Source organism: Epinephelus fuscoguttatus, linkage group LG17 (assembly GCF_011397635.1).
Source record: "Epinephelus fuscoguttatus linkage group LG17, E.fuscoguttatus.final_Chr_v1".
NCBI classification, from domain to species: Eukaryota; Metazoa; Chordata; class Actinopteri; order Perciformes; family Serranidae; genus Epinephelus; species Epinephelus fuscoguttatus.
Genome location: NC_064768.1, coordinates 20,861,214 through 20,875,208, shown reverse-complemented (window position 1 = coordinate 20,875,208; position 13,995 = coordinate 20,861,214). Strand labels below are relative to the sequence as shown.

Genomic DNA, 13,995 nt, shown 5'->3' with positions numbered 1-13,995 from the left:
ATCACTCTGTGGTTGTACCTTCAAAGTAAAGACTTGCAGGTCCCACAGAAAGTAGTTTCAAGTGCAGCATCATCCTGAGGTCAGTAAAGTCACAAAATCAGATGACTGACCCAGTTATTCCAAGACACTGATTTGTCCCTCAAAATGGATGGTCATGCTACTTTGGGGACAGAGTTAAGCACTTTTGTATATCTACTAAATTAAATTTTGCCACAACATTACCAAAGTAGTAACATTTTAGCACATGGAGCTGATTTTGATAGCATGCAAAGACTTTAATTTACACCAGATGTAAGCCACATTTATCCAGCAAAAAGGACACTCATGTTGTTCTAAAATGTTCTGTTTATTTTCAGTTTAACATGTTTTCTTGCCATCTCCAAATCCTTATGGTGCCTAGAATTAGAAAGGATTTGATTAGATATTTAAAAGCTGGTTACACACTTGCAAATTTTAGAGACTAACCTTTCCATCAAAGCAACGTTCAGGACAAGCCTTTTCTGTTGGCCTACAAACTTCTGCGGAGCACATGAAATAGATCTGCAGGGGGAAAGAAACCCACAAAAAAAAAATTTAAATTCTCAGCATTACAAAGTTCAGCTAAGACTTCAGTAGCAATTGTTCTTATGCAACAAGTCGCCACATTGTGGTGACAGGGCTCATTTTGCTAGTGTTCAGTCAAGTCTGTAATTGTTGAGTACAGCACACCTTTAAACCCACAACAGCTTCCTGAATAGTTTGACTCACCTCTTCATTAAGGTACTTGTTCGTCTTTTGCTCCATGAACTGGAAGGCACTAACTGAGAAGCGCCTTTGGTGGCGATTTTTTGGATTGCCAGCAATTTTAAGGATGGACACGGTCTTATCGTAAGGATTGGCACACCTACAGACACACAGCAGTTAAGGCTAAGGCAAAGCCATGTTTTAGTCGTATACACACAGTGGAATCGGAGTCACTTACCCTTCATAAATGAGCACCAGAGCATTATTTGCAGAGCGAGGGTAAGCTAAACAGTAGTTGACGAGAATGACTGCATCTGGTTTTGGAGATTTCAGGCGCAGTTCGAGATACACTGGCTTGCCAAGGAGCAGTCCCAAGGGCTGAGATGTTTTTGGCAAGTAGCTGGAATATGTCTGATCTGTTGAGATCACACAAAAATGTTAGTTTCAGAGTTGTGTGCGCTTTCACTCCAGACACGTTAATCAAAGATTGTCCCTGCATTTGTTGGGAAAAATAGTGTATAACCTCACCTGTGGCAATTCTCAGCTGAACACCATATAAGCCATTGCCGAGGACGAACTTTGGCACGATGGAATCCAGGTACTTGACCATGTAGCCAACGCTAGCTATAGGGCTCCCTGATGGGCCGTAGCGACATTCAACCTGAATCCTTTATTTAAAAAAAAAAAGTGGGCAGTTTAAGCTTGGCACTATATGCATGTACAGAGAGCTTACAGCAGGATTAATACTCAGTTAAAATGTACAACCACAAACCTGAGTGGATTGCTTCTTGTAATGATGCCATATTTGAGGTTTAGGGCTTTAACGACACTCTGCACTTCAACCATGTAGCTCTTCACCCCTTTAACTTCCTGTCAAAAGTTGACATTTCCTCAGTTGTTAAGCTCAGGTCTGCCAGGCTACACAGCATGTATGATGTACTGCCTGAAGCAGTTTCCATAACTGACAGCATGTTTAGAGTAACTTGTAAAATTTCTTAAGTGTTTAAGATTTAGTGGTGTCTAGCAGTGACGATTACAGATTGCAACCAGCTGAACTCTCCTGGTTAGAATTCCTTCAGTGTTCTTTCAGGTTTTTACTGGGAGGCAAATTATCAGTCTAATCATAAACTGCTGTAAGATACAATCATGTCAGAATCATACAGAAACGTGTGCTTATCAGGGGATACTTTGCTGTATATACATATTTCAGAGGGTGTTCATTTACAGTATCGACGTTTTAGACCCCAGGCTTTAGGAGGAAATGCATATGGAAGATTGCAAGTGAATTTCAACTAAATTAGAGTTGAAACCCATGTTGCATTCAAATCAGAATGACACAACTTCAAAAGGTGCTATGCAAGCATGTGATCAGAAAATCTAGATGCATCTCAGTCCATCCACTTGTGACATAACATTTGCTTTAATAGCAGGTCAGGGTCAGAGTCTCATGAATGGCCACGTCAAATAAAAACCACTCATCTACGCAGCTAAAAATAAAAAGCAAACTTAAGGTTGCAGCTTTAGTTGTACACCATCTGTCTTTCTAAACAAGTGGTAGCAATCAATATCAAGTTAACAAGTCTTAGATCACTTGATTAGGCAATGCATTATCTTGCACTAGATTAAGACTTTTAAAAGAAACAAGTGGAAAGTGCAATGTACAAGTCAAAAAAGGGGATAACTTACATAATAACGAGCTCCACATTCTGTAACTTTGAACTTAAAGATGGCAACCTTGTCATTAACAATGACTGGTTTACACTCTGGATGCCCAGGAATAACGAGCTTGGTGGGGTCCACAGGGGGGGATGCCAAGCTGGAGCGAATGGCAAAAACAAAGTGCTGATCTCCAGTGCACTCTAAAAAGGGAAACAGAAAAGTCAGATGTAGTCAGAAGTTAAAGATCACTTAATACATCTCCCGAAACAGGAGCCTTACCATCCATTGGGTAGTAGCAGGAATTAGAATCCGTGCAGCATCCCAAGTTCTGACATTCTGAGGGAGATATTCCTGAATAACCACACATCACCCGCTCCGCTGACGAGACGGCACAATCTGAAATGACAGGCATTGTAAAGTGTTTGCAATTCAACACATGTAGTAAATCATTTAGCCATCCCAAAAGTGATGCATTGAATACCATGCAATTTCAGCTTATTTGCTGTATGCACTCACTTGGAGGGTTTGGTGGAATTGGTGGAATTGGTTTGCACTTTGAGGATTTAGATTGGCCACTGGAGCGAGGGAAGAGGCCAGAGTCAAACGTGGGACTTTCACAAGATGCGGTAGCAACTTGTGTCTGACCGAACTCATTGGCAAACAACAACTGCAGGCTGTAGCCGTCAGTCTGTAATAATTTCAAAGTTGAGCTTTAAGACATGAACTTAATGCAAGGAAAAAAGAAAGTCATCATATCCATGTTTAGATTTTTAAAAAGAGTACAGAGCCAAGACAATTACTTTTCAGTAACCTACATGTTTCACATTGCATCCAGTAAAGGGTACAGTCAAGGTGTTCTGGAAAAAGTTCACTTCATAACCACAAGACTCTTGAGCATCCACAACAGACAGCAGTTCCGTTGAGCCTGGAGAGGGAAAATATAAATCCCTGCAAGTTAATATGCATTCAACAAAATTTCAAATAGGCAGACAAGCCCCAGTACATACCCAAAACTTTAACGTCACTCAGTGAGCCTGTCCGCACAGTAATCTGGAAGCCAACTTCACTGCAGACCACATCTAACCCAGAGGAACTAGGACAGGTGCTGCCGCTCCAACTCCTTGGAGGGGCATATACAAATTCTACCGGGAAGTCGTCACTACTGCCGTCCCAGTTTCTTGGAGGGGTGTCATCAAATTCCAACTGGAATCCATGGTCAGCAAAAGGGTTGGCATTTTCACTGGTGGAGGCACCTTCAACTTCAGGAAATGCATCCTCAGGATCTGTATCTTCATTGTCAAAGTCACTACTGTCATCTGGAGGAGACAGTGGTAGTTACCACAGATTGCTAGTCAAAACAGCTTCACCCAGTTTGTTAAGAAAAATCTAAATTGACAGCCTAACTACAGAGTTTTGATAAACATTCAGGATGAGGCAACCAGGAGCACAAAAATACCAATTCATTTCCAGGTTTTGGGCAAGGAAAATATATTTTCAGAAAAGCCTTGGTTTAAGGACTCATTCCTGGGACACCATTATAGGATAACAGTAAATGTTGTATAGAGTCAAGTGAGTAAATGAGTCAACCATCCAATACCTGTTGTAAGTCAGCTAGCATTAGCCATTATTAGCAAATATTACTGGTCACACCACACCATGTGGTCATAGCAGCCAAACCTCATGTGCATTTTAGTTTAGAAATGTATTTGTCCCCCCTTAAGAACTCAAGTTTAAACTTGTGACAAAAGTAATTTTCCCCATCAAAGTTACATTTCGTCAAACTTTAAAAATTAAAAAAAAAAAAAAAAAAAAAAAAAAAGGCACAGACATAAAGTCAGGTGAATTGGTTGTCTTACTAAACAGACAACAGGTTCATGTGAATTAAAACATTTATTAAAAAAAAAAAAAATTAAAGTCCGTGAACCCACCTTCGGCCACTGTTAGTGAGAGTATCACTGCTAGTCACTCACCTGTCATTGTAATGGTCGATGTAACGCCTTCTGGTTCACTCCACTGCTCCGACGGGTATGGCTGTTCATTATTATCATCATCATCATCGTCGTCGTCGTCATCATCATCAATCACCTCCCACCCCTGTCCCCGTACTGAAACCGGCAGCAGAGTCCCAGTCAGCACCACCAGCACCAGCAGCTCAACCCTGACCCCAACCATGGCTCCAAGTGATGCCCTCCTGCAGCGACTAAACCCCGGATACAGGAGCAGCCTCCCGCGGTGCTTTAACTAGTGGTGTGACGTTAATTGATTGCACCTGATGGCTGGTAACTGGTACGTGCTACTTGTTAAAGTCCCACCTGCCTGAGTGAAAACTGTTAATTCGGTGTAAAAGACAGGCCCTTCCAAATAGAGAGGCCCTAATACTAGTTTAAGTCCTGCATTATATTTGAAGGACAAAAAGTAAAAGGACTAAAGTCTTATTTTTATCCATGATAATAACTTAAAATTTATTTGTTGATAATATTTTGTATTGTTAACCTAAAATCTTAATGTGTAATGAATTGTCAAATAAATGTAGCTAGGTAAAAAGTATATTTCTCTGATATGTAGTAAAGCAGAAGTCAAACTAGACTAAATTTACTGAAGTTACATTCCACCCCTGGTATGTGCAAATACATTTAAGGACACTTTTTTGAACACTTGTAACAGAAAAATTCTGACATTTACCTGGATTTTAATAAATAAAAAACTTTATTTACTGCAGTTTTTTCCATCAACTTGGCTAAAAATATTAAAATACAGTAATCACAACATACCACCACCAACTCTCAATCTCCAAAAGTCAAATTAGCACTTCAGTGACCCAGTGTAAAAAACAGTATACATGTTTTATAGTTTGGGAGCACTGCTTTTCTGTTGTTTAATATTACATTTTACAGATGTACCTAATATTCTAGTATGTCAGTGCACTGTATATCGGATCTCATTAACATGTTAAATTATTGCCACCAACTCTATAGCTCAATTTTATATCCAGATATACACAACATATATCTGCATTTCTCAGAGTGCTACAGAATTTTTGTGTTAGTTATAACAATATTCCCCAGTGACAGATAACTCAGTGTGGCAAAAAGACTTTATTGCATATATTTAAAGTACACAAACACCCCACAGGTCAAATAAACAGACTATTTAATAGTCTTCATTATTTAAAACAAAAAATTCTCTTTCTTTAGGTCATATTCTCTCAAGCCAATAAAAAACAAAACCAACAAATCAGAAGACCTGGATGTTCAGACAAAGGGAAAATCACTTGTAGGCATTGGCTTTATGTTTGGGCAAGAAGTTGAAATTCTTTGGTACAGGTCCAAGCAGCATTTCACTGGAAACAGGAGGAGAAGTAAGAAATTATAATCGGTAAATACATCAATTTAAAAGTTAACAGCAGTGTAGCTTGATTTTGAATGGAGCTTCTTAATGTTTTATAAATGTCTTTACCTAATCCTGACCCAGTCCCCAACATGTTGGCTAGCCATCAGTGACTCCAGATAGTTCCTGCCCATGTAGTACGGAGGTCTCTCATTGATCTTCTGTGGCACTCGCTCCAACAGGCCCACTGGAATGTATCTGAGAGACAGAGATGGTACATACCGAGTGGATATTCAGGATCAAATAGCAAGTTATTAATACTGCCTGATAGTAGAAGAAATGCAACACACTTAGGAGCATGCTGTTGCCCACCTGCACATGAAGGAGAGCCACTCCAGTGTGAAAGTGCGGGTCTTCTCCACACCTCGGGTGTCGGAGCCCCAGTGCTCCAGACCGAAGTTAGTGAAATCCCTGAGGATGTCCAGTCGCTCGCTGGATGAGATGTCCCAGTGTCTGCTCTCCTTTATTTCAGTGAAGATCCAGGGCTTTATGAGGGCACCCCTGAGGAAAATGCAAACTCAAGTTCAAGTTCACCACAAAGATAACTGGGCTCCGTAATGTTTCCTCTGGTCAGGATTCTGTGTGGATTTACTATCCTCATAGTGACTGTGAAGGTAAGAAAGCACAATGACTTTACTCATTACAGTAGGTAATACACTGAATGTGGACAAGTGCCTCAAACAAGCCCACTTCAAAACACCTGAACTATTCTTTGATAACTTCATCATCTTGATGTCTTTAGGGCTACAATTTGACAATTTGGTGTATACATTATTTAGTCTATACTGTGTGTGTGTGTGTGTGTGTGTGTGTGTGATCATATAAGTAGCACCAACCTTGCAATCATAATACCAGAAACTCCGGTCTCTTTCGCCCTCATGGCATCTTCATAAGACAAAATGTCTCCATTACCTGAAACAATAAACACAGGTCAACACAGTTTGTCTCATCACCAACAATTAATGCCTCTTCTGTAGCATGTGCATCATTTTACAACCTTGAGATCGCTAAATTGTATAGAGTTATTTTACACCAAAGAGGAGGTTGTTTTTCCAGTATTTCACTCTTTACTAACCCTACATGTTCTTATCTCACCTGTGTGCAGCTGCAATCTTTACAAATCAACATACCAAAAAGTGGGACGGGACTGGCCAGCTTGGAGCAGGTGGTGATGTAATCCCAGTCAGCTAACTTAGTGTAGCGCTGCTCCCTGGATCGGCCATGCAACTGTAAGAAAACAGCAGCATCAGTGGTATGTAATCACACTTAAAATCTGACTCGTATAAAAATAATAGCAGACCACGAAAATATTACACATGACATAATCACAAGGGGCTTGGAAAAACAAGGGTACACATTAAAGTCAAACAAATGCAACACATCACCTCAGATCAATTAAGAAGCGTTCTCACATCACAGTTTCTCTGATTTTACTCTAATTTGTTGAGTGTATTTACTAAATAAAACAGGAGTGTGCCAACAGATATGGGGGTTTATAGCTACATGAATGAAAGGTATCAAAAGGTGTCCAGCCCACATGGTCTTACAAGACTCCACTTAATATGAGACTCCAGCTGATTTCCATAGTTTCAATATATTTCTAGATTTATGCTGCAACTGTTTTAAAAGGTATGGATTGTTGGTTACTGTTTGCAAACACACTTGCCAGTGAAACTGAACATAGAAGTGACAGTCTACTACGTGATTTCTCATTTGTCGGGAGCTACGTGTTTATGTATTTCTTCATCACTGCAGCAAAGACAGTTTCTGACACATTAGATTGGTTCATATTTATGTGTAATTTTTTTAGACTGTTTTTGAACTGCTTCCAGATAGTTTCTATACACGAGTACACTGACCTTACTGTTGCTTCTCTGATTAGTGTTCTGCTCTCCACCATGTGTCATTTACGGCATCCTGTATGGGATTCACAAACTTTGCTTCGTTGTTCTTGTTTTATGAAGTTCAAATGAAGCTGAAATTTTTCAGTGCTGTGTCTCTTGCATGGTCTGGCTACCTTTTCACAAAGCCACGACCTCACCTGAGCACTGTGGGGGTACACGCTGATAAGCATTTTAAACACAAAAAATAAAAAGAAGGCAAGAAATACAGGCAGAGGGCAGAGTCTCTGCAGAAAAATATAGCGCCACGCACTAAGTGATGCTTGAGAGGGACTACTTTGTTATGGGTATATTGTTTGTTCTATTTTTTAGAACAATCTTGCACAGTTTATCATAGTTACTCTGTAAACAGGCTTCGGGCACCTTGAATGGTGCTATATAAATTCAAGTTATTGTTATTATTATTATTTTAATCTGATTTTTAACACACCTTTTCATGCTGCTCACAGCCTCCTTAACATTTGCAGCAAGTGTTCACATGTATCTCTGATGCTTTTGCAGGACTTACTGTGATCAGAGAGACACCCCAGTTCTTCATCTCTGGGATGAGTTTGTGCGCTATGTTGCTCTTCTCCTGAACACCAGTGCGGATCTTGACTGTTAATGGGACATCAAGGACCTTCAGGAAGAAAAAGACTGTGTTCTAATCCATCCTTTAACTTTGGGTGGAAAAAAATGATTTGACAATTAAAAACCAATTCAGTTTAACTGCTACGTAAAATTTAATGATGACACACGGCACCATTTTCTCCTAAATGCCAGAATTCACCAAGACACCCCATGCAGATTTTTTAATTTTATTAAAAAAAAAAAAAAAAAAAAAACCTTACATAATTCATTCCCTTGATTATCTGTTCAAACTTTCTGGTTCGTGTCATCAAGCCGCAGCCTCCGCCCTGACGAGGGAAAGCAAACAAAGACCATCAGTCAGTGGGTGTCATATTGTTTAATAGTACACAGACAGGTTTGGTAAAACTGATTTAAAAAAGTAACGTGTGTGAGACTAATGCAGTTGACACTACAGGGGTGGAAAACAAATGAGTGAAAACCACAGTGGAACTTTTATTTAATCTGGATGGCACTACTTTGTTTGATAGGGGGTTTACCTTCTTGTACACAAGGTCAATGGGGCATCCAGAGTTGATGTCCACAAAGTCAACATCAGTGTTGTTGTTGATGAGCTCTGCACACCTCGTCATGGTATCGGGAAAGCAGCCCTCCACCTGGAAACACAAGCTAGATTTCAGAACTGAGGTCATCTTCACTCCCACACAGCGCCCCAAGCCATGTTTATAACAACATGAACAGAGTAATTCAACTTCTCTGATGGGTTCAGAAGAATCTCAATAATCTAAGATGACATCACCTGGACACCAAACACATCTTCACTTTCGTGCCGTTTCAGGAGGGCCCACTCTGACTGCTGGCCCTGCAACAGGTTTGTGCACATGGCCATCTCCCCACAGGTGATGTCTGCTCCGAAGCGCTTGCACACACGACGGAAAGGCAGATTTCCACACTATAAAGAAAGGGAAAGAATCATTAGAAGGGGGCTTTTTTGCTCATTTTCAGGTTCATACTTGTATTTGGGGTTTCTACTAGAACATGTTTACATGCTTTTATGGTCAAAATGCACTTTATTTTTCTCCATCTGTCTGTACTTGAACACCTGTATTCAGCCTCTGTCTGAAACGCTCCATTTACTGCCTGTCTTTTTAAGCTCCCTTTCCAAAAAAAGCCAAAGTCTGCTCTGAGTGGTCAACATTTTTCAGTCTTCCGTATCTGCACTCTTGGCTTCTCTGCACCATCACTGCAGCTGGGGGAATGACTATGACAGAGTATGACGACACTTTCTACAATGAAAAATCGCCAATAAAAGCTTCTGAACAAGACCGGACATGTTCCAGCAGGAATATGATCTGAAATTGGGGAGAAATTAACAACAATGGCAACCAAGATTACGTGTTTCCCTGATGTTAGCATGTAGCTACATGTAGCAGTGTATGTAATGTAAATAGGGATGTCCCGATCACATTTTTTTTTTTTGCAACCGATCAGATACAGAGTCCTTTATTTTGAAACCGGTCCGATCCGATACTTTGCAAAGCATTAAGAAAGAAAAAAAACAATGCATCCAAGTTGTCCCATAAGGTTTGTTTTTTATTTAAATTGTATCCAAAAAGCTTATCCGTGGTTCAGCAGCACAAAATGTAAACAAATTCAATATCTTCTTCTTGTCTTCAACAAACAAAATAGGCATATATCTTTATACATTGGAAAGCGGAGGCAACAAAGAAAAACATAGATGACAAACCTGGCCATTTTTGTTGTTTTGATTCTTCCAATCTTATATTATCGATTCCGATTTTGTCAAAATAATGTGATTGGAGCCGATAAATGTAAACACTTGCAGTAGCGCGCTTGGAGCAAAAGACCATATAAAGTAAGCACAACAGGTCCCCTTTCAGTTTGGCCAAACCTTATTTTATGGGCCAGCTTCTGATTTAATTTAATTTCTATATTAACCTTAGAACATAATTCAGTCTGGTTGTACTTACAGTTGTTAGGGGAGCGAGGTAGAGCTTGTCTTGAAAGTCCACCTTGAACATAGAGACAAAATTGTATGTCGTTAGCAATAGAGATTTAATTTGTTCAAACACTCTCATGTAATATTTATTTAACCTGAAAATGGATCACATCATATTCCTTGTGTGTTTAAAATAAGTCATCAAACTCCTTTAAGAGAATATGGTTTTGGAGGAAAAACGGTTGGCTGAGATTTACCTGTTTCTTTTCACACGGGCGCAACTTGATGACATCTACATCCGTCAGTGGGCCAACAGTCTTCACTAAAGGCTGTTTATCTGGGCTGGCCTGCAGTTTATCGAAAAGCAAACATGTAAAAAGATCTGTAAAATACCAAGCACCTCAACATATGCACACTGCTGTAAGAGGAAGTGGTCTGAGTGGATGTTTATACCTGTGTTTCAGCTTCAGTAGACACACACTGCTCCCCTCCTGTTGTATCTGCAGATACTTCAGCTACACGAGTATCACCTGTGAGTTTTATAAAGACTGAAATTATAATACCAAATTCAAATCCCCACCTCTTCAACTCGTGTTACTTGTCTTACCATTCCCTTGATGTTCTCTTTTGTCTTTGTTGTTTGAAAGTGTTTTGAGGTACTCTGCTGACTTCTTGAAGGCCACTGAACGCTTCCTCAGGCGATTCTGGAGGTCTTTGCTCAGGCTGTTCTTCACTGTGATCCTACCCTCGTTGGCCTTAACAAGATCTGCGTTCTCCATAGTTTTGAAGTCAGCTGTAGTGTGCACCTTGGCGAAGCGGCAGGAGAGACCATAAGCACATTTTCCAAATGTGTCGTAGAGGTAGCAGCTTTCCCCGATGTCAGCGGGCTTGGTTGCAAAGTACTCGGCTATGTCATGATGAAAGTGGCATTTGTCTCCAAAGGGGCACTCCCTATTGTCCTGCATGGATAGAAAAAGACACGACAATAAGTATCAGATAAGTACTGTATGAGATACTAGTGAATGGCTGGTTAAATGTTCATACCTGAATGACTGAGAGACACAGTCGTTTCTCATCATACGCAGTAGGCTTTGTGTGTGGCCTGGACTTATTCTGTCCCCGAACACGTTTACCATCTGGTCTGCCGCCCTTATTCCTCTCCTCAGGGTCTAGTTTGAGCTTTTTGGCCTCAGGTTCCTCAACAGGCGTCTCATTTGTCTCCTCATCCTTTTGATTTTCACTGGCCTTGTCTTTTTTTTGCCACTCTGAGTCTACAAACTCGTGAAATTTTTCTTTGGTGGTTAGAAATCTGTAAATATAAGTAGTAGTAATGTAGAAGATGTAACAACCTGGCATTCAACACAACACTTAAGTACATACAGTATGTGATGATCACTGTGTGAAATGGTGCTATAGCAGTGCCTTACAAGATCATCTGTTACAATTTATGTGTAATTTATCTGTAATTTGACACAACAACTTACTTCTGCAAAGCTGTTACTATTTTAACTGCTGTACTAATAAGATGTGAGACTGGTGAGTTAAGACCTCAGGCATTAATTGGCTTTACACACATTTGCTTGCTGCTCTACGTCCACATGCAGGACTGCCCATAAGGGGGGAGAAAGAGGAAAGCTCTCTGGGGCACAGCCACTTAGGGAGGCCCACGGAGGCATAAATATTAAACAAAAATAAACACTGCATTATTGCTGCTTTAGTCAAGTGAAGCCTGTTTCATAATGAAAACCCGTCTCTATCCACCACATGACCTGAGAAATTTAAAGATCCAAACTAGCAGAGAGAGAGCATGCGCATGCATTGACGTAAGTGAAGCAGATTAGGGGATCACCCATTCACTGGACCTTTACATGGGCCCAGCCATTTCTGTGGGCGGGCCTGACCACATGAATACTGATTTAAAGGTCCAGTGTGTAGGAGTTATGGGGATATGTTGTCAGGAATGGAATATAAAATAATAAGTATGTTTTCTTTTGTCTATAATCATCTGAAACTAGAAATCATTGTGGGGGTTTTTACCCTTGAATGAGCCATTTATATCTACATACAGAGCAGGTCCTCATCCACAGAGATCACAATGTTGCATTGCCATGTTTCTACAGTAGCCCAGAATGGACAAACCAAAGACTGACTCTAGATAGAGACATTCAAGTTTTCGGGGTAGCTACCTCAATCAACAGCCCCTCTGCCATGAGCAGTGCCAAAAAAACATTCAGTGAAACTGCTTTAGTCTGTGCATTTACGTGTTTAAGAGACCTCTGCACATAATTCGGTTCCCAGTAAAAACCTCCTGACTGTCTAGAGCTTAAGTTATAAGACAAAAGAGATGCACATGCATTAGCAGGCGCTGAGCTAGCAGCCCCCGGTCCATTTGTTTTAGAGAGAAAAATAATTCTGCGGGTAATTCTGCTCCTGGTATAACCTCCTAAACAATGAACACTGATGGAGTTGTAACTGACAGAAGTTTCAGCTGGTTGCAATCTACAATCCTCACCACTAGATGCCACTAAATCCCCCTAAATCTTACACACTGGACCTTTAATGGTACAATTTCAAGAGAGGCTACTGATGCAGACCAGCCAGTCCTTGTAAAACTGGAGCAAAATCTTAGTCACTATTCTGTGCATGAAGTCAAGTGCATTCACTATAGCTGCTACGTCTTTTGCTGGCAGTGTAGTTCTGTTAGCTCCATCAGACAAAAGAAATGCAGTGTTAAATGATTATGTGGGAGACAGCACCCTCAAGCATGGGTCCACCCTACTCTGCTACAGGTTGGGAGCCAGTTGCTGCCCAAACCGAAAGGCCACCAGTGAAGAGTTATAGTGAACTGTCATGGTGAAGAGGGAGCTGCCGGGAGAGATATGATGCAGAGTATTGATCTATGGCACAACTTCAACTGCTTCCAAGATGCAGTGAGAAAAGAAAAGGTCTTCCAAAGTTGTTCTTTATACTAGGAGTGTTGTTGTACTTTTGACCTCCTCAGACATGACATGATGCTCAGCGTTTTGGTAGCTTTATGTTTACTGGCACATCATGTCTGAATCTAGATTCTTCCATCAAACAAACAAACAAACACTGTGACCAACACTTGAGGATGTTCGCAGTGCTTTCCAACAATTTTTCTCGTTTATTCCACAGACGCTTGGTTACTTACTGTGGTTTGAGGGCAGCTTCACCCTTCACAGCTACATCAGTCTTCTTTTCAACGGTTTCCTCCGCCGCTTTTTCCATCACACCTTCACAGACTTTCTCCAGTGCTTATTCCTGAAACATGTCGATACATCAGCTGGTCGTTTTTAATCTAACTAAAGAAATGCTTAACACGGGAGCTAACGCCACTCCATTTTTCTTCCATAAAGGTTGCCTGAATTATTTGACTGAATCAAATTAGCCGAGTTACTTACCCGTTTCCTCTATGGTTGCCAAAATAAGCAGCTACTGCGGCATGCTTTGCTTTAAGTGACTGTAGGCTACCTAACCCTGCTAACAAGCTAACAGCTAACGTGAAGGTTGACGCAACTAGCCACCACCTACCTCACGTATTTAACGCTAATTCATAACTATTAAAACATGAAATTAAATGCTAAACGAATGACGCTGCAGATAACTTGTATTATACTCTCATACCCTGAAATGCACAGCAACAGTCCAAAGGCATGAGGAGACGGTTGTGCGTCAGTTTGGTGATGTCCGTGGTGTAGTGGTAGGCGAACATTGGTTCCGCATATTACAGTACGTCTCCCCCGTTACTCATATTTACACTATTATTTCAATTTAATG

At 40.6% G+C, this 13,995-nt stretch overlaps 2 protein-coding genes across 3 annotated transcripts; both read right to left on the bottom strand.

The window, feature by feature from the left end:
• Window positions 1-285: 285 nt before the first annotated feature.
• On the bottom strand, window positions 286-4,634 carry LOC125904768 (zona pellucida sperm-binding protein 4-like). Its single transcript, XM_049602385.1, has 12 exons — window positions 4,353-4,634; window positions 3,390-3,698; window positions 3,198-3,307; window positions 2,899-3,070; window positions 2,662-2,778; window positions 2,410-2,582; window positions 1,496-1,593; window positions 1,252-1,391; window positions 962-1,139; window positions 748-883; window positions 466-540; window positions 286-396 (listed from the first exon to the last, which is right to left on the bottom strand). Exons 1-12 carry the CDS (start codon window positions 4,552-4,554, stop codon window positions 388-390), a joined length of 1,719 nt encoding a protein of 572 aa, XP_049458342.1. The 5' UTR covers window positions 4,555-4,634; the 3' UTR covers window positions 286-387.
• A 451-nt stretch (window positions 4,635-5,085) lies between these two features.
• dus3l (dihydrouridine synthase 3-like (S. cerevisiae)) lies at window positions 5,086-13,902 on the bottom strand. 2 transcript variants are annotated; one of them, XM_049603128.1, is made up of 16 exons: window positions 13,620-13,902; window positions 13,370-13,479; window positions 11,242-11,506; window positions 10,805-11,156; window positions 10,651-10,712; window positions 10,455-10,544; window positions 10,229-10,270; window positions 9,037-9,189; window positions 8,777-8,893; window positions 8,501-8,566; window positions 8,179-8,289; window positions 6,900-6,996; window positions 6,606-6,681; window positions 6,082-6,270; window positions 5,839-5,967; window positions 5,086-5,722 (listed from the first exon to the last, which is right to left on the bottom strand). In XM_049603128.1, exons 2-16 carry the CDS (start codon window positions 13,444-13,446, stop codon window positions 5,650-5,652), a joined length of 1,899 nt encoding a protein of 632 aa, XP_049459085.1. In that variant the 5' UTR covers window positions 13,447-13,479; window positions 13,620-13,902; the 3' UTR covers window positions 5,086-5,649. The 2 variants fall into 2 exon arrangements, with proteins under 2 accessions (XP_049459085.1, XP_049459084.1); XM_049603127.1 differs by having other exon boundaries at window positions 5,087-5,722; window positions 10,651-10,727.
• Between the last annotated feature and the right edge of the window lie 93 nt (window positions 13,903-13,995).